Genomic DNA, 20,803 nt, shown 5'->3' with positions numbered 1-20,803 from the left:
TAATGCTTCTTCATTTGTGGCAATTTGTACTACCGATTGGGATCGCAAGATGCCTTACTCCAAAAATACGCGGGGCGATTTATAGGTTGTTAAATTTGGTGCAATGGATCTCACAAAAGGAGATCAAGACATCCTCTATTGAATTAGCAAGGTGGGGAGTAGTGGAGAAAATCCGTCTCTTTGAGAAGTACCTTCCCACCCGCATGCTCACGATACAAACCCACCTTCTGGTGCATCTTGTAGATGAAGTGGAGATTGCTAGACCTGTCCATACATGATGGATGTTCTTCTTGGAGCGCTTCATGAAAACCTTGAAAGGCTTTATGTGACAATGAGCTTGGTCAAAAGGTAGCATGGCTGAAGGTTGGTTGGTGTTGGAGGCGTTAGTGCATATTTCACAATGGCTACCAGCAGTGGATTCAGACAACAATATGCTATGGTCGTTGAAGGATGATGATAGACTGACTGGAGCTGTGGTGGTTGGAAATGGGGTAGAAAAAAGAATGGATGCTACAATGGAGAAGAAAGTGAATCGTTTTTGTATGTTGCACCATGCCTCCATGGAGACGTGGCTCGTTAGGTACGAGAAAGGCAGGAAAGATCGGAAAGAAGCGCGATCTAAATTTTGAGGTAGTACGTTGTCGAAGGGTTTTTGAAAGCAAAGTCACAACCACAGAGGACTTTGAATAATTTCAGGATAGAAGATCAATAGTGACGGCCTTTACAAAGGATCATATTTACATTCCAACAACTCTTCGGAAGATTGATGAGACAAACAGCTTATTAGCTTAGCAACTCCCTCTTTTACATCAGAGAACTGAACTTTGTTATAGCAACTTATTTTTTTGATTCAGATAGGTAATTATTATCTATATTCACGTCCACAGCCTTTGAGAATCCTTTGAACAGTTCTGAACCCTATAGAAAATCTTCCGTGTGACAGAGAGAACTCCAGTGCTATATGAAATACACTCTTACAAGCAAAAAGGTGAAGATTTACGTAGGTCATAATTTCTGAGTATCAAGCTGAACTCTCCTTGCTCTTAACATGATTTGAATAAGAATTTCAAGTGGAAAAATTGAGCATGACTTCGATTGTAAACTGTTGGCACAGAGCCCCTGTTCAGTCACACAGACTCCAGGTCCAGAATGTTGTTCCTATTTCCCTTTTATGTATAGATGTAGGGTGTCAAATCTCTGCTGCAGACATTCACCTCAGAAACAGAGGACTTTCAAGTCAATAAAGATCCGGTCTTTATAAAATTTCTCAAGAACAGCATCACGAGCAGCATCACTTCATGGAATCCAAAGCTCATCTGAACTCTATTTTGCCTTTAAGATGGAACAGCTTCTCGGTAAAGAACTGTCAATCAAATACATAGTATATACGCAGAACTCTCCTCCAGAGTGCTGCCATGAGCAGCAACGAAACCACAGTGAAGGAGATGAGGCTTTATTTGCTCAAGGCGTAAGAACCTTCATCATCACGTCGGTCCTTTTTCAATCATAGAAACATGGTAGAGAAGAAGAACTTTACAGAAAATAAGAATACGTAAGTTGCGTGAAATGCAATTAGATTTCCTTCTTCAGCTATCATCCTGGGTGTCAATTTCCAGAAGGTGTCTGAACAGCGGCAGGGCTTCGTCCATGTGGTGAAGACGTTGCGAAGGTTTATCGATTAATCAATCAAACTTCAGTCTTAGTTCAGGTCTCCTGCGTCATCCTCCTTGAAGCCCAAACTCGAGACTGACACAACAACAAACTCAATTCCTTGATGCTGAATTACTGCCGTAGAGGATCACAATCGTAGACTATTCTGAAGACCATAAGGACCCAATAATTCTGTGATCTGTCGACTTCTTCAGCTTTCCTCTCCCCAGAGCATTGCATTTCCACACATGATTAATTGATTGATGCGAGAAACGGAGAGAGAGAGAGAGAGGTCCAAGTTGTATGTGTTAGAGTATTTTATTTTAAAGAATCCTCACGATCCTCCTCCGTCTGTCTCTTCTTATTACTATTGCTTTTTGACAGTATTGAATGTCCTTCTATTCGTCGTCTTCACTTTTGATCCATTTCTTCTCAGTCGCAGCAACGTGTGCACTTTCTAATTCCTCTGATTCAGCAACAATGGATTCATTGCAGCCTTCTGGTCTCCTTGTATCACATCAATGTTTGTTCTCCCTCCTCCTCTCTTGTTCGTGTTTTCCCGCGCTTCTTCCTCTCTGATTTTCTTCCGCCCCCTTGATTAGGGAAAAAAAACTCCTTTTTCTTTTTCTTCCCGTAGCTCCCTCTTCCCAGTTTAGTCTCATTACTAAAATTATCGGTGGCAGCATCTTCTCTGGACTATTCTGAGCACACATAGTTGCAGTTTGAACCACCCTCCTTAAATCCAATTCATCCCATATCCTACACAATTTTGGGTCTAAGAGCTCCATAAGTCGTCCTTCGGTCACTGCCCATTCTACTATAGTGCGCTTCTGTCCAGATCGAAGCTTCTCAATTGGTTCCCTACCACTAACTAGTTCTACCAGTAAAATGCCAAAACTGTATACATCACAACTTTTTGAGACCTTGCCCCATAGTGCATACTCTAGTGCAAGATAGCCCAAAGTTCCTTTCACTCTTGTTGTAACATGACTTGCCCCTTCTGGAATGAGTTTTACAAATCCAAAGTCTGCATCCTGCTTCTCAAATTTGGAATCCAAGAGGACGTCGCTGGCCTTAAGGACATATTTCACAGTGTCCCCATAAATGTAGGTATCAACACCTGCTGCAGAATCACCCAAAACTGGGATAGGGTAAAATCTAGGCATTCCCACATGCCAATGCTTTCTAATATCAAAGCATAACGAGATCCTATCAATATGATCTGAATTAGATGCAGTAAGCTGAAGATCTAAACCAACCTGACCTTCTACAATCCCCAAAAGTTCCTGAACTTGTTCAACTGTAGCATTCTCGCCATAAAGACTCAGACTTTTTATAAAGTCCGTAATATAACATTGTGCTCAGCATGTTCACAAAACGCGATCTCCGCATCCATAATATTTCCAAACTTCCCATACATGTTCATCACTATGCCTCCAAACTTCTCTCCACTATACTCACACGCAGAAAATAAATGTAAACACAACGACTAAGTATGTACAAAGTAACAAATGTCACACACACAACATCTGAGTGGATTTCACACCTCGAATGCGTAGCAATACGACATCCACCCCCTCTAATCCTGTGCATCCTCCGGATGGGCCAACTACCCATGATCGTTGTCATCAAGATCCACAAACAGATCAATCTCTTCATTGAGCATTTCCGGTATATCAACAAGATTATCTGTCATATCATTTGTCTCTTCCATTGGAGTTTCTTCTCGTTGCTCTTCTCTTGCAAATTCTTTCGATGCATAATCTTCATCATCTCTTTTCTTGAAAATCTTGATTCTTTTTCTTGCAATAAGCACTCTAAGCACTATCCCATCCAATTCTGTCAACTCATATGTTGCATTATCAAAGACATGTCTAACTATGTACGGCCCAAACCATCTTTTCACCATCTTCTGAAGTGCAGTATGCTGATTTTCAAGGCTGCTATCAAAGACTAATGCCCAGTCTCCCTCTTCTATTGCTCTAGGCCGCAAGTGATGCCTGCTGTCAAACCTATCCTTATTTCTTAGTCTAGCAACCTTCAACCTGTCAATAGCTAGCTGAATATCCTCTGGTCTTCTCTCCAACTGCCGAATCTGAAGAGCTAAGAGCTCCTCTCTTGTCAAATCCTCCTGCCAAGGTAAAACTCACCAAGTCAAAGCACAAGTCTCAGTCGGCATAACCGGTTTCTGACCATACATCAACTCTACAGGCATATATCCTATGGTAACACTGTGAGTCATACGATCAGCCCACAAAGCAAATGGTAGAAGTCTCGGCCATTCTCCAATCCGTCCTCTGCATGCTTTGGCTAATGCTTTCACTATCGGCGGATGCCCTCTTTCACTCTTTCCATTACCCTCTGGATTGTATGCTGTGGTTAGAGCCAACTTGATTCCTAGTTGAGAGAAAAACTCCCTAGCTTCATCTGCATCCAATTCACCGCGATCCGCAGTGATCTTACCCACACAGCCATACTTGCAGAAAATTTCTTCCAATAAGAACTTACACACTGCACTAGTGGTCTTCGTTCTCAAAGATCTGCCCTCAACATGATTGGTAAGATCCTCTCTAGCCAAAACAATATATCTCATTTGCCATACACCCATAGGCATAGTAACCAAGTCAACTACCCACTTATAATGAATGCATAGCAGATAGGTCGGATGAAGCTCATCTCGATGACGCACTACCGAATACATCTGACAGTCTCTGCAAGTCTCTACAAAGTGAGAAACATCTCTATACATGCCTTTCCACCAATATTTCTCCTTGATTTTCCCATAAGTAGCCCACACTCCTCTATGACCAGCCCAAGGACTCTCATGAAACTCCCTCATCACCTGTAAATGTGTCTCTCTATCGCAGACAACCCGCAAAGGTAATCCGCCTCTTTTCTTCGGATGCTTCCAAAGAAATCCATCCTTGAGAAAATAACTATAGGCTTTTCTTCTGATCTTCTTGAACTCTTCATCTGTCCATTCATCTCTTTTGCTTAGTGTACTAAGGTACTTGCCAATCTGCAACCAATCTCCAACATAGAGTTCTTCTATGAAAGCCACAATATTATAGACATGACAAACATGATCAACTATAGCGGCTGAAATTTCTGCATCATCCTCTTCTGCAAGTAGTGTCTCCTCATCATCATATCTGGCTCTAGACAACATATCTGCCCCACTGGATTATCCTTCCCAGCTATGTGTTTAAATTCCGGATTTAATGACCTGATGTATGCAATCCATCTCAACATAGCTATATCCAGAGTAGAGCAACTCATAATCATACCAATCAATGGCAAACAATCTGTCTCTACCACAACTGAGGCTCCAATAAAGTACTCCTTGTCACATTTGAGAGCTGTAACAATCCCCAGTAACTCCCTCTTGATTTGCGGATATCTCCTCTGTCTCTCGTTTAGGACTTTCGCCCCAAACCGAATAGCATACATGTTTTCATTTGCATCATCTTGACCCACAGCCCAACCTATGCCAATTGGACTAGTGTCAACTGTCAATACAATAGGCCTTCCACAATTATAATCCGCTTTCCTGAGAGTAGGAGCAATCTGCAATAACTTCTTCAATTTTTGCATGGCTCTAGTGTGGCTCTCATCCCAATAAAAATTTTTCCCCTTTTGAAGCAACTGATATAAACAATCTGCTATGTGTGCAAAATGAGGTATCCAAACCTTATAAAACACACAAGCTCCAATGAACCTCCGTACCTCTGAAGTGGTAGAACAATACTCTGTAATCTTGCCTATAGCATCCACCTTATCAGGTGAGGGTTTCCTGCCATAATACCCACACATATGTCCAACAATGACAACCTCATTCACTCCAAAAACAGATTTTTGCCCTGATAGTGTCAAGTTCACTTCTTCTAACCTGGCCAAAATCTTCTCACAAGATGAAATATGATCAGCCACAAAGTATCTGCATCCCTGCTCATTTAGACTCTCATTCTTCTCTTCTTCTGCACACCCCTTAATGGGCACATCATCCAAGAAAGGCATAGCAAGCTGAGGTATATAATCACGAAGGACCTTATGCATGGCATTCATCATATGCACAACAGAATTAGTGGCACCTTGAGGCAAGGTACACATCCTGACAAGCCCAATAGGAGTTCTCATGGTGGTTATGTCCCTGCTTTCCAAAGCCAGCTGAAACTGATCATATCCCGAATACAAATCACCTAAAGAATAGATGGCATATCTAGCAAATGCTTCTGCAAACTCATCCACAACTAGACCTATACCAACATTCATGATAGTAACTCTGTTTATTAGCTGCATGTCCTGTATAAATCGGAGAGTACCATTCTTCTTTGGTACTGTAAACCATCTATTTGAGTATGGTGTAGATGAAGGCTCAAGAATTCCCATCTTGATTTTCTCATTCAATAAATCAATCAGCTTTGGCAGGTGTGCCTTAGGCACTGGAATAGGTCGGAGGTTCCATGGAATATGAGGAATAGTAAAAATGACCATAGGAGCAACAATATATGGATTCACACATCCAATCTCATGCGGGAAAAAAACAAACGCCCTTCCATATCGCTCAAGCATCTCTTGAAAACATTGCTTCTCTGTGGGTAGCAAGAATTCACCATTTCCAATTTTCAATTCAGCAAGAGTCTTTGCTGAAAATTTATGGCCTTTATGCTTCGGATTCCTCAAAATTGGCTTTTTGGCAGCCCTCTCTATTTGTTGATCACTGTTAGGTGGAAGTGGTACAGCTACCGGCTTCACCTTCTTATCCACAGTCTTGTATTTCGTGTCAACCCTGGCTTCATTATGATCCTCTGCATTACTCAAATCTTGTTGTAAATCAGCAATTCTGCACTTCAATGGCTGAATATCCTCAGCCCTCTGCTCTATGGACTGCATAGGAACAACCCTAAACTCTGGATGCTGAAATATTTCAGCAGTAAACTCTGTTGGCTGAAAGTTTTCAGCCCTCTGCATCTCTGTAAGCTAATCATAATCAGCCGAAAACTCTGTTTGTTGAATTTCTTTAGCACTCAACACTTTTTGCTGAGCCACCTCAGCCTCTGACTCAATCTGTGACACAAAATCTGCAATTTCATAAAACATGTCCTAGGATTGCACTAATACATTACTGTGACAACTCTGCATATCAGTTTTCACCATATTTTCCACCTCTATCATCGTATTTGCACAAATCATACTGTCATACATCCCATCTATATGCTCATCATCCTCTAAAATTCCTGCATTTTTCAAATTTTTCTCCTTCCTGCATATGTAGTGCCTGGCAGCTCTAGGCAACTTAGAAGTCTTCTAATAGCTCATCGAACTATTTGCTGAAATTCCAACAAAACCGGAGGAGAAAACACTGCTGCCAGGAGGCGAGAACTCCAATCTCCTCTGCTTTGTACCACCGTCGTCTCGCGAAACAGCGGTACCTAATGAAAACCCGAATCTCTCATAGTGGGCAAAGGTGCATCTCTAAGAGTATCCCTGTTTCTAACATGGTTCACACACACAGTCATAAACTGGACTGCTCTCATGCCATCTTTACTGCGAATCCGTGCATAAGCAGATCCATCATCCATTACCTTTGTTTCCATGCGCATCTCTGTGATGAATGGCTGTCCAAGAATTATGGGATAAGAGCATGAATCCTGCACAAAGAAATGGAAATCCTCCTCTACATCTCCAATAGAAACCCTGGCACTAGGACAGGCAGCATACAAATCACCTGCAGTGTTGTTGGCGGCTCTCATACGCCACCCATGCTCTACATCCATAGGCCATCTGTTACTTTCATAAACTCCACGAACTATGAGATTAATCTATGAACCATGATCCACCAAAGCAACATAAGGCACCTGTTTCTCTCCAATTTTTACCATCGTTTCTGTAGTTGCCCTAGCCCAATGACTCCGCGAAAAGTGACTATGCGGTATCAAGACAAGCTCATCAGTTTCAGCATAATGCATAGGCTGAACCCTCTTCTCTATCTATGGAAAAACAGAAGCATTCTCAACCATAACCTCATCCTCATCCTCATCCAACTCCCCAATCAAAACTCCCTGTGTATCAGTAGTAGGCAATGCATGTCTTTTCCTCTTCAGGACCTCTTGAAACTGATCTTGAAACTCTCTTTTCGAGATGCCCAAAACCTCAGAAATAGTAAAAGTCACCTCACTGCCAAGTATCTTGTCATTAAAGATTTTCTTCATGTCTGTAGATGTCTCAATATCAGACATCAATCTAAACCTTGGTCGCTTTCTCTCTCTAGGTTCTTGCCTCTTTTCTCTCTTTTGAGCATCTTCCATCTGTCGTTTTGGCCCTGGTCTCAAAGACGGTCCTGCAGTAGGTGGAGTAACAAACTCACCCCCTCTAGTCTTTTTAGCTGCACTTGGATTTTCTTCATCCCTCTTACGATTCTCCTCAACAAGTACATATGCTCCCTGAGACTTAGCCAAGTAGGCATAAATAGAGTACCTGTCAACAGGCGAATCCCAACCTGTCTCAGATCTGATACTAGAGTCTGCACTAGTCAAAACAGTTTGCTGAATTTTTCCCTTGTTTGCCGTCTCCATAGCATAAGTCCATAATGCTGACTGATTCTTTGATCCTTTCTCAATCTGGACTCCATATGCAGAAGCATCTCCTCTAGCTACCACATAAGAAGTACATGCAGCCATGTCATCCACTAACTTCTTCATTCCGCCTTTCCCAAAGTTGGTAGCAAGCAGAGCTCCTGCTTCAGTTAACCAAATCTTACCATCTTGTCCCCAAAATACCAAATTCTTCCTCCTTGCATCCTGAAAAGATTCACAATCCCTGCAATGTTGATGGTCTGTACTATCGCACCAAATACATCTTCGACCTCTCCTAGGTGCAGTAGGAGCACTCCTAGGTGCAATAGGAGCACTAGAAGAAATAGTAGGCATAGTCAAAGCAAACTGTTCTTTCAATTTTCCCACCAACTCCGCTTTAACTGACTCCAGTGTCAAATCTGTTATGCCTTTGATTATGTCATCAAGAGAGGTAGGCACCGATGGAGTGGATGGTTTTGGAGCAAAAAGAGCCGGCATCGGTCTTGGAATAGGAGGAATAGGAGGAGTGGAAACAGTAGGCACTGGCATAGGCCAAGAAACTGGCTCAGGAGGAGAAGAAATAACAGCGATAGAAGCATGCATAGGAGCAAAAGACGGCGTCGGTGTCATAAATCCATTCTGTAGGCGGTTCTTCCATATCCTTCTCTTGGTCAAAGTCGAGAGTGTATCCTGGGCATCTTGCCAATCCATTTTAAGTCCCATAGGCTTCGTGCGATCCTCAAGAAGCTCTCCCAATTCTTCCTGAAGAGCAGGATCTGCAGCTTGCAAGAAAAGCTCAACTTTCTCAACATCCAATGCTCTTTGTTCAATGGCATCAAGCTGACTATACCTCTCTTCAAATTCTTGAATCAACTCTGAAGCAGCTAGACCTTTGTTTGGCATGTAGACCCACTCTCGGAATGACCGCCGTGTAGCCATCCCAAAGTCCTCAAGGAAATACTCTTCTTTCAGGGCTTTCTTAAAATCTTGCCAATCCGAATTTTGAATAAAAAGATCAATCACTTTTGCCCTCAAGGCGGGTGTGACAAGACGAAGGAAATATTTACTCATAAGTCCAGCTGGAACTCCAAAAAACCCCATCTTGATCTCATATGTCTTCAAATATGCTAAAACATTACGGCCATCAAATAGCTTCTTCTCATTCTCAACTGCTTCAATCGCCTTAGTCGCGCTGATTGCATTCTCCTGCTCCGAATATAGTTGTCTTTGCTGAGACAACTGTTGTTGATGCAATTGCTGCTGCTGCTACATATACAATTGTGTCTACTAATTTTGAAGCTGCATATACATGGACATATTCTGCAAAATCTGCTTTAGATCATCTGTTGAAGTACTTGATGCAGTAGTCAATGATGGAGCTGAAGTAAAGGACGCATCTGGAATTGTAGAAGAGGCTGAAATGGATGGTGAAGTATCTCCCATCCTGAAATTTATGCGACGCTTTCACGTCGGGCTCACGAAAGATGTCGAAGGGTTTCTGAAAGCAAAGTCGCAACCACAGAGGACTTTGAATAATTTCAGGATAGAAGATCAATAGTGACGGCCTTTACAAAGGATCATATTTACATTCCAACAACTCTTCGAAAGATTGATGAGACAAACAACTTATTAGCTTAGCAACTCCCTCTTTTACATCAGAGAACTGAACTCTGTTATAGCAACTTATTCTTTTGATTCCGATAGGTAATTATTATCTATATTCACGTCAACAGCCTTTGAGAACCCTTTGAACAGTTCTGAACCCTATAGAAAATCTTCCTTGTGACAGAGAGAACTCCAGTGCTATATGAAATACACTCTTAAAAGCAAAAAGGTGAAGATTTACGCAGGTCATAATTTCTGAGTATCAAGCTGAACTCTCCTTGCTCTTAACATGATTTGAATAAGAATTTCAAGTGGAAAAATTGAGCATGACTTCCATTGTAAACTGTTGGCACAGAGCCCCTGTTCAGTCACAGACTCAAGGTCCAGAATTTTGTCCCTATTTCCCTTTTATGTATAGATGTAGGGTGTCAAATCTCTGCTGCAGACATTCACCTCAGAAACAGAGGACTTTCAGGTCAATAAAGATCCAGTCTTTATAAAATTTCTCAAGAACAGCATCACGAGCAGCATCACTTCATGGAATCCAAAGCTCATCTGAACTCTATTTTGCCTTTAAGATGGAACAGTTTCTCAGTAAAGAACTGTCAATCAAATGCATAGTATACGCAGAACTCTCCTCCAGAGTGTTGTCATGAGCAACAACAAAACCACAGTGAAGGAGATGAGGCTTTATTTGCTCAAGGCGTAAGAACCTTCATCATCACAGTCGGTCCTTTTTCAATCATAGAAACATGGTAGAGAAGAAGAACTTTACAGAAAATAAGAATACGTAAGTTGTGTGAAATGCAATTAGATTTCCTTCTTCAGCTATCATCCTGGGTATCAATTTCCAGAAGGTGTCTGAACGGCGGCAGGGCTTCGTCCATGTGGTGAAGACGTTGCGAAGGTTTATCGATTAATCAATCAAAATTCAGTCTTAGTTCAGGTCTCCTGCGTCATCCTCCTTGAAGCCCAAACTCGAGACTGACACAACAACAAACTCAATTCCTTGATGCTAAATTACTACCGTAGAGGATCACAATCGTAGACTATTCTGAAGACCATAAGGACCCAATAATTCTGTGATCTGTCGACTTCTTCAGCTTTCCTCTCCCCAGAGCATTGCATTTCCACACATGATTAATTGATTGATGCGAGAAACGGAGAGAGAGAGAGAGGTCCAAGCTGTATGTGTTAGAGTATTTTATTTTGAAGAATCCTCATGATCCTCCTCCATCCATCTCTTCTTATTACTATTGCTTTTTGACAGTATTGAATGTCCTTCTGTTTGTCGTCTTCACTTTTGATCCATTTCTTCTCAGTCGCAGCAACGTGTGCACTTTCTAATTCCTCTGATTCAGCAACAATGGATTCATTGCAGCCTTCTGGTCTCCTTGTATCACATCAATGTTTGTTCTCCCTCCTCCTCTCTTGTTCCAATTCTCCCGCGCTTCTTCCTCTCTGATTTTCTTCCGCCCCCTTGATTAGCAAAAAAAAACTCCTTTTTCTTTTTCTTCCCGTAGCTCCCTATTCCCAGTTTAGTCTCATTACTAAAATTATCGGTGGTAGCATCTTCTCTGGACTATCCTGAGCACACATAGTTGCAGTTTGAACCACCCTCCTTAAATCCAATTCATCCCATATCCTACACAATTTTGGGTCTAAGAGCTCCATAAGTCGTCCTTCGGCCACTACCCATTCTACTATAGTGCGCTTCTGTCTAGTTCCAAGCTTCTCAATTGGTTTCCTACCACTAACTAGTTCTAGCAATAAAATGCCAAAACTGTACACATCACAACTTTCTGGGACCTTGGCCCATAGTGCATACTCTGATGCAAGATAGCCCAAAGTTCCTTTCACTCTTGTTGTAACATGACTTGCCCCTTCTGGAATGAGTTTTGCAAATCCAAAGTCTGCATCCTACTTCTCAAATTTGGAATCCAAGAGGACGTCGCTGGCCTTAAGGACATATTTCACAATGTCCCCATAAATGTAGGTATCAACACCTGCAAAATCACCCAAAACTGGGATAGGGTAAAATCTAGGCATTCCCACATGCCAATGCTTTCTAATATCAAAGCATAATAAGATCCTATCAATATGATCTGAATTAGATGCAGTAAGCTGAAGATCTAAACCAACCTGACCTTCTACAATCCCCAAAAGTTCCTGAACTTGTTCAACTGTAGCATTCTCGCCATAAAGACTCAGACTTTTTATAAAGTCTGTAATATAACATTGTACTCAGCATGTTCATAAAACGCGATCTCCGCATCCATAATATTTTCAAACTTCCCATACATGTCCATCACTATGCCTCCAAACTTCTCTCCACTATACTCACACGCAGAAAATAAATGTAAACACAATGACTAAGTATGTACAAAGTAACAAATGTCACACACACAACATCTGGGTGGATTTCACACCTCGAATGCGCAGCAATACGACAACGTGCCATCGACCGATTCGATATCCCAAGGGCATGGAGAAGATGTCGTAGTTTATGTCAACGCGATTGTTGCATGGAGCATTGATCGCAATATCTCACAAAGGGGTGGGGGTCTCAATTGAGGAGTGGGAATTCTTGAGGGGATGTATTCTAAAGGTGATGGTATTGCACGGGTCTACCCACGGGGGTTCCTGAAGTCATGGACACTTTGAGATGGGAGAAAAGATGATAAAGAGTACTCAAGTCAAATTCATGGAGAAAAGAAGTTTAGATGAAGTAAACTCATGAGCTAGGAATAATTTTGTTTGAATAAGATGAAGCCATCATAGATTTATGTTTTCTTCAAGGCACAATTTGTCAAAAATACACACTCTTCCAATCATAAATCTTGGACCTTTTTAAACGTCAAAAAATTCATGCAAATCTTCTTTGAAGCTCTATGAATCAAGATCCAAAACAAGGTGCTTTGACATGATTGAATTGGCAATATAAAGAATACCCATCTTCAAGCTACATAAACCCTTCACAAAATCAAGATATCAATTTTTAAAGTTGGCCTAAAGAATATTCACGAAGGGGATGATGAATTTTGAACTTCTTTGTTGTATCAACACAATTAGGTACAAGATGTGGCTGAAGTAGTGATGACATCCATAAGTTAGTAAAGAGTCATATTCTTTATCGGTTCTTTAGGTAGTTGCTTCTTAGACTTCGATAGCAAAGCAAAGATTAAAAAAACACTGATGAAGGAGATCCACTCTACGTGTGTGTATGAAGGAAAGATGATATAAGCTTTCAATGATATTGCTCTTGCTGCTCCTATTCACATCCTTTGTTGATGACAATGTTAGATATGATCAATGCCCCACCCTCATTAGGTGCCACCAATGATCCATGGTGCTCAAAGTTGTAAGGCCCCCATTATGAGGAGAAGCCAAATCTGAGCCCGAGTTGAGTCTTGACTTGCATATCAGATGAGGTCTATGTGACCGGATGGCAAAAAGGTGACCATTGTGGGTCTAATCTTTGGGTTAGATGGAGTGGTTAAGCTAGTAGCAACTCGCCCCCCTGGCGGGGGTCCGAGGGCAGCGCCCCCGGCCCGATGGTAAAGGGAATATTCCCTGGAATATTCCCTGGCCGACTAGTGGAGGCTCATATGGTAGGTCGGTCAGGCCGACCTAACGGCCTTCACGGGCAATAAAAGCTAAACCCCTTCACAACCATCTATCATTCATCTTTCACCCAGTCAGAGTTGTTGTTCCAGCTAGCCTTAATCTCTTCACCTATCTTCTGTCTAGATCGCCATCTAAGCTTCACACAGTGGAAGGGCATGCGTGGACAGAGCTATCTTTGTATCGGTTGTTTAGAGCTAAAGAATTTATTGATTCTCCTCTTATCTGTTGTGTACTCTCTATCTCTTTCTCAGATTCTGTTTGCTGCGCCGTGTAATTTTTACATGGTATCAGTGTCAGAAATGAGCTGGATCTAGGACATGGCAGTGAGTTATGGTGGATGGAAGGAGAAGAGTAAACTCATGATGGAGAAGACAAAGACACTGTTTGTTACACAAGTGAATTAGGTTCCAAGATTGAGACTTGGACTCATAAACACAATCTTGTGTATGTGGACAATGACACTGACACTTTACTAATAAGAAAAGAGTACTATCATTGCATTAAGAAAAGGAAGCAAGTATAATGCTTTATAGGAAAGTAGGAAACTGCAGTAGGCACCACTGTGCATATGGGATAGGTAAGCCTGCATGTCCTTGGCCCTGAAGCTCCATACAAAGAGGCTGTTAGTGAGTGTGATTGCTGAATCTCAACAATCAAAGCCCAGGGGGCTCTAGAGATCGGAGAGTGTGCAAGAGGCAAAGGCTTCAACAGCAAAGAGAAACTATGTCGACTTCCAGAAGCGGTTCTGGTGCATCAGGAAGCAGTGTAGGAGGTGGTGCTGCTGTACCGGCCATTGAAACACTGAGGATTCGTCCAGCAACCTTCAGCGAAGGCAAGTTAGATGGTACAAACTACACCTTGTGGAAGTTCAAAATTACAACTATCCTTGATTCTTATGAGCTTCTGGAGACTGTGCTGGGGATTGACGCAGAACCACAGCCTACCCCCGACCCATCAAATTCTAGTGTGATGATTCTTTCGAATGCAGATCTTCTACGAGCTTGGAAGAAAAGGAATGCAGATGCATTGTGTGCCTTAGTTACAAGCTGTTCTGACAGTGTTCTGACTTTGATTCAACATACAACCAAAGCCTCAGAGGCTTGGAATGTACTGAGGAGTCAGTATGAAATACGAAATGAAACAAGGATTCAAAACTTGGAGAATCAACTAGCAGCGGAGAAGTTTGTTGAAGGAGAGAGGGTTGAAGCATTCATCACTCCGATTAAGAATCTGCGCGACCAGATGGCTGGCGTTGGGATACAAAAGACTAACGAAGAGCTAGCTTGGAGGTGTCTTCTCATTCGTCCACAAAAGTTTGATGGACTAGTAACTGCCCTTAATACTCAGGTGAGACCTCAAGCTTTGACTTTTGAGAAGTTTTGTGCATTATTGATGGAGGAGGAGTTGAGGCTGAAAGCCCAAGAAGGAAGCAACAATGGAGATGCTACATTCTCTGCCAATGCAAAAGGCAAAGGTGGTTCCTCCACCAAAAATGATGGTGACAAAAAAAAGAAGGGTTGCAAGAAGAAGTTTCAAGGAGAGTGCTTCTACTGCAAGAAGAAAGGACATGCAATTGCAGATTGTCGTGTCAAGAAGGCAAATGAAAAGAATGGTACCCTTAAAAGTAGAGGGAAAGAGACAGCCAATACAGCTAAAGCAAAGTTGGAATTATTCATGGCGACCATTGAGGAAGTGTGCTCCTCGGCGCAAGAAGAATCTACCACTGACTCATGGGTGTTGGATAGTGGGGCCTCTCGTCACATGACCAACAAGAAAGGTCTATATAGTTCTATGCAGCCTCTACAAGAATCCATCACTATGACGGTTGGAAATGATGCTAAATGCCCTGTTGCAGCGGGTACAGGTACTATTTCTTTTGTTGCTACAAATGGTGAAGTCAAAAAGCTTTCAAATGTGTTGTATGTTCCCGAAATCAGGAGAAATCTGTTATCAATTACTGCCATAACTGATCTTGGTCATGAAGTGAGGTTCAAGAAGATAGGTGCAAAAATTCTTGATAGTGCTGGCACAATTTTTGGCAAAGGAGAAAGAAGGAACAACCTTCATGAGCTAAGTGCTCTTACAGCCCACCGCTGGAGTGGGCACAAGTAAGCTTTGGCATGAAAGGTTTGGACACATCAGATTTGCAGTGTTGAAGGAGATGCAAAAGCAAGGTATGGTTGCTCACCTACCTATAATAACTGAATTGAAGGAACCATGTGAAGCTTGTATGATGGGCAAGCAACAGAGAAAGGCATTTCCACAAGAAAACAAGAATAGAACACAGGCTCCTCTAGAGTTGGTGCATGCTGACTTGTGTGGTAAGATGTCTACACAGGCCTTGGGGGGATCTTCTTATTTTATGTTGATTGTCGACGACTACAGTAGGAAGATGTGGGTGTACTTCCTTCGTGATAAGGCTCAAGCTTTTGGTAAGTTTAAAGAATGGCTAAAACTTGTTGAGAATGAAACAAGGAAAAGTGTGAAGAAATTTAGAACAGATGGTGGTGGTGAGTTCAACTCAAAGGAGGTTGAAGAATTTTGCAAGAGCAAAGGGATCAAGCGTCAATTGACGACACCTCACACACCTCAGCAGAACGGTGTTGTGGAACGTAGGAATCACACCATTGTGGAGATGGCAAGATGCATGCTAAAGGACAAGGGATTGCCTAACCATTTTTTGGGCTGAAGCTGTTAATACTGCAGTCTACATTCTAAATCGGAGCTACACAAAGGCTATCAAAGGAAAAACACCTCATGAGGCTTACATTGGTAAGAAACCATCTGTCTCACATTTTAGAATTTTTGGATGTGAATGTTATGCACATGTTCTAGATGAGAAGAGAAACAGGTTAAAACCAAAAAGCAAAAAATGTATCTTCTTGGGTTATAGTGATGAGCAGAAGGCTTACAAATTATATGACCAAGAGGCAAAGAAGATCATCGAGAGCCCCGTGATGTGGTGTTCAAGGAGGAGCCATATACAGTGGAGGAGGAGAAGGCAAGTTCTTCCACTTTATCATCAAGCGAAGAAGTAGTCCATTATGAACCTGTCTCGAGAGCTGTCCCTATCCTTAAGGAGGAGGAAGCATCATCTTCAGATGATGAGGAAAAAGTTCACCAACCTGACATCACCCCATCGAAAAAGCCATTGCCATGCTGGGTGAAGCAGCTCTATGACCACAATAATCCTATGCCTGCTTCTGTTGAGGAGAAGGCAGACGGACCAAGGAGGTCTCAGAGAATAGAGGAGCAAAGGAGGGCTTCTGCTCACATAGTCAATATGGCCTTGATGGTTGAGATTATGAGAGAAGTAAAGGAGCCAATTGACTTAGAAGAAGCACTTGTAGATCCATCATGGAAGGCTGCTATGCAAGTGGAGTATGACAGCATAATGAAGAATGACACTTGGGAGCTAGTGGATCGACTAGCAAAGCGGAAGGTTATTGGCACCAAGTGGATCTAGAAGGTAAAGTACAAGGATGATGGTACCTTAGAAAAGTACAAAGCTAGACTGGTTGCCCAAGGATTTTCACAAGTTAAAGGGTTTGATTTTCAAGAGTCATTTGCCCCAACTGCCAGAATGACCACTATTCGCATGGTACTTGCAGTGGCTGCCCACAAGAAGTGGCCAGTGTACCAAATGGATGTTAAGTCAGTGTTCTTAAATGGTGACCTCAAGGAGGAGGTGTACGTGGCTCAACCACCAGGGTTTGAGGCCCCCCATTCTGAGAACAAAGTGTGTAAGCTGAAGAAGGCATTGTATGGGCTGAAATAACCCCCAGAGCATGGTACCAGCAGATAGATAACTTCTTTTTAAACCTAAACTTCAAAAGATATGCCTCAGATGCTAACTTGTATGTTTACAGGGATGGTAAAAAGTATGTAGTGATTGTCCTATATGTGGAAGACCTTGTTATTGTAGGTGACTATGAAGATATGATCAACCAAACTTGAAAGGCTTTGAGTTCTGAGTTTGAAATGACAGACTTGGGCTTGCTGCACTATTGTTTGGGGATTGAAGTTTGGCAAGAGCCAGGAAAGATCTTCATCTCTCAGAAGAAGTATGCATGGGAGATCTTGAAGGCATTTGGCATGATCGAGTGCAAGGAGATAGCTACACCTATGGAGGTGAATGCAAAGTTATCCGTCGAGGATACATCAACACTAGCAGACATTGGGAGGTATAGGAGGTTGGTAGGCAGTCTGATCTACTTGTGTAACACCAGACCAGATATCAGTTTTGCTGTTGGTTTTTTGAGCAGGTTCTCAAACAAACCTCATGAGAGTCATTGGAAGGCTGGGATGTGGGTGCTCAGATACTTGAAGAAAACTCTTGACTATGGTATCACATACAGTTTTGGAACTTCTCTTGTGGGGAACTGTGACTCAGATTGGGCAGGAGACATTGATTCTAGGAAGTCAGTTTCTGGTTATTGTTTCTCTTTGGGTTCAGGAATTTTCTCTTGGATTAGTAAGAAGCAACCAACAGTGGCATTGTCTTCTACCGAAGCAGAGTACAAGGAAGCTTGTTTTGCTGCATGTGAAGCAGTATGATTAATAAGGATTCTATGGCATATGGGAGTGCATGATGAAGAACCAACTATGCTGAGATGTGACAATCAGAGTTGCATCGCCATTGCCAAAAATCCAGTGTTTCATGCACGCACCAAACATATAGAGATTCAGTATCACTATGTGCGTGATTTGATGGAGGATGGGATAGTGGAATTGGTCTACTGTCCAACAAAGGAGAATGGAGTAGATATCTTCACCAAAGTACTTACGAAGGATCTACTTCAAGTTCATCTTCAGAGACTCGAGATTGGGCTGAGGAGATAGTTCACCTATGGGTGGACATTGAGAGGGGGTGTTAGATATCATCAATGCCCCACCCTCATTAGGTGCCACCAATGATCCATGGTGCTCAAAGTTGTAAGGCCCCCATTATGAGGAGAAGCCAAATGTGAGCCCGTACATTGGTTGAGTCCTAACTTGTATATCAGATGAGGTCTATGTGACCGGATGGCAAAAAGGTGACCGTTGTGGGTCTAATCTTTAGGTTAGACGGAGTGGTTAAGATGGTAGCAACTCGAGGCGCATTGCATCGAGTTGCAGGGTAAGGGAGTTAAAAGGGGCCCCTATTTTAGGGTTTGGGGGCCGCAGAAGCGGCCCCCGGCTGGGGGGTCCTAGGGGGGCCAATGGGCCCCCCTAGCGGGGGTCCGGGGCAGTGCCCCTGGCCCGATGGTAAAGGGAATATTCCCTGCCCGACTAGTGGAGGCTCATATGGTAGGTTGGTCAGGCCGACCTAACGGCCTTCGCGGGCTATAAAAGCTAAACCCCTTCACAGCCATCTATCATTCATCTTTCACCCAGTCAAAGTTGTTGTTCCAGCTAGCCTTAAGCTCTTCACCTATCTTCTATCTAGATTGCCATCTAAGCTTCACATAGTGAAAGTGCATGGGTGGACAGAGCCATCTTTGTATCAGTTGTTTGGAGCTAAAGAATTTACTGATTCTCCTCTTATCTGTTGTGTACTCTCTGTCTCTTCCTCAGATTTTGTTCGATGCGCCGTGTAATTTTGACATTGTCCACTTTTTTTGCTTGATTTGGATCTTGCTCCGCCTCTCCCGTTGTTTCGTCAGGAGTTTGAGCACCTGAGCAATTTCTCAGCTCTGCAATAAGCTAAAGCAAGAGAGCCTAGATGGAGCCCTAAGAATTTTCCAAAAACTAGGTTTTTGTTCTTGAAATGCAAATCCTTGGTGGAGCAAGGGCCTACCATTAATGGTAGACGAATCAAAATTTCCATCACTTGGGAGGGGCGACCGCTGCCCAGTACTTGTGTAGTTGCCTTCGAGCTTCAAAGCCGAGTTGCATAGAGAGGCCCTTGTGAGAAGGGCGAGTACACGAGATCTCATAAGCCGGGGAGCAACAACTACCAGAACAAGGTGATTCATGGATTCCCAGCATCAGTAGTAGCAGCTTCTACTTTCCCCCATACCAACGAGGGTAAAAGAGGAGTTATGCTAGTGTGCATTGCAACAGTTCATGGCATGGAAGGATACAAAAGCATGCACCATCGTAGCATTGGAAGACATCTTCAGTCTGTCTATCACCTCGTCCACCTCAACTGCAACTTGGCCAACATGTTCTTCTTGTCCATTTCATCTTCAACGTATTCTTCTTCTGCAACCTTTTTATTCTTCTCAACAGTGCGGTGTTCTCCTTCCGCATTGTACAAGCTTAGACCAGCAGGGCCTTTTGGAGCTCACGAACTCTTGACATTGTTAGCTTCATCATTCTTTGGCGCTTGTTGATGCTTCCACCCTCAACTTCATGTTTGCTAAAGAAGATGAAGCCACAGTTGTTGCCTCTTCTTCATCATCATCGTTCCTCCCTTTGATATGCATCTTCTTCTTCGCCGTCTCAATCACAGCAACATCCACCAATGATCTCCCTTCACCTCCTCCTTTTAAACTTATTGACCGTGCCCCTCGTCCCGAATTGGAGTTCATGGCTTAAAAAAAACTCAACACTTTTTCCTCAAAAAAAGTTTAAGAATAGATTTTGGCATTGAGGAAAATTCTTGACATCAGTGATTACATGCAGTTCCAATCTCTCATAATGCCATTCTCTAATGTTGGAGCCTGCTTTTTCTCTACTTTCTTCTTCATATTCCTTCTACGTGTCAATGGCATTGAATTTTTCCTATCTGATGCGGTCAATTCAGGCTTTGATTAATTAGAGTCCTTAGTCTTGAAGCCTTTAGTCCAAGAAAAGACATTTTGTTGCGAAACAAGGGTTTGGCCTTTATAAGCTTTTTAAGCTCTACAAGCATAATAGTTCTTGTTGTCTTGATATCCCCGAACTTAGACAACACTTTGGAATATTATTCTCCACACTTGCAAGTCATGGAACTTCTCTCAGGAAGGATCATCTTGTGGCCTTTTTGAGGAGACATCATTTGCATAGTCCTTGCCAACAAGTTTTTCTGCACAACATCTTGGATCATTGAAAGAACATACAGAAGGGGAGCAATGACTACATAATAGCATCCTTGCATGAGGAGTTTTCGGTACCTGCCACAGTAGCATATAGGTTTTCCAATCAAAACACTATAAGAGATTTACTTTCTATAAACCTCACAATCTTTGCCAAAAAAAAATCATTATACATGTATACAAGCCATTGTGAGGCTATCTAAAATAGATCTAGTTTTCTCAATGCTTTAATATATACTCCCTTCTCCGTAGAAAACACTCTAACCTCTAAGGGAAACAAGTATCTCCTTGGCTCTATTTTCATCTCTTCAAAATAATTTCATATAACTATACACCATGGTACTC

The 20,803-nt window shown here is 42.3% G+C and overlaps 1 protein-coding gene across 1 annotated transcript in view; it reads right to left on the bottom strand.

The window, feature by feature from the left end:
- Nucleotides 1-1,699: 1,699 nt before the first annotated feature.
- Nucleotides 1,700-20,803, bottom strand: part of LOC148025569 (putative LRR receptor-like serine/threonine-protein kinase RKF3) — a 33,558-nt gene continuing 14,454 nt past the window's right edge. Inside the window, exons 3-4 of the mRNA XM_087691989.1 lie at nt 2,316-2,950; nt 1,700-1,777 (exon numbers count right to left, since the gene is read on the bottom strand). Of these exons, the coding sequence (XP_087548115.1) occupies nt 1,700-1,777; nt 2,316-2,950 (713 nt within the window). The remainder of the gene's footprint in view (nt 1,778-2,315; nt 2,951-20,803) is intronic.

This window comes from Lygodium microphyllum, chromosome 14, assembly GCF_053477565.2.
Source record: "Lygodium microphyllum isolate KBCC chromosome 14, Lygodium_microphyllum_v1.1.10, whole genome shotgun sequence".
Classification (NCBI taxonomy): Eukaryota; Viridiplantae; Streptophyta; class Polypodiopsida; order Schizaeales; family Lygodiaceae; genus Lygodium; species Lygodium microphyllum.
Note: the sequence above shows the minus strand (reverse complement) of the source record. Positions and strands in the feature narration are given on the sequence as shown.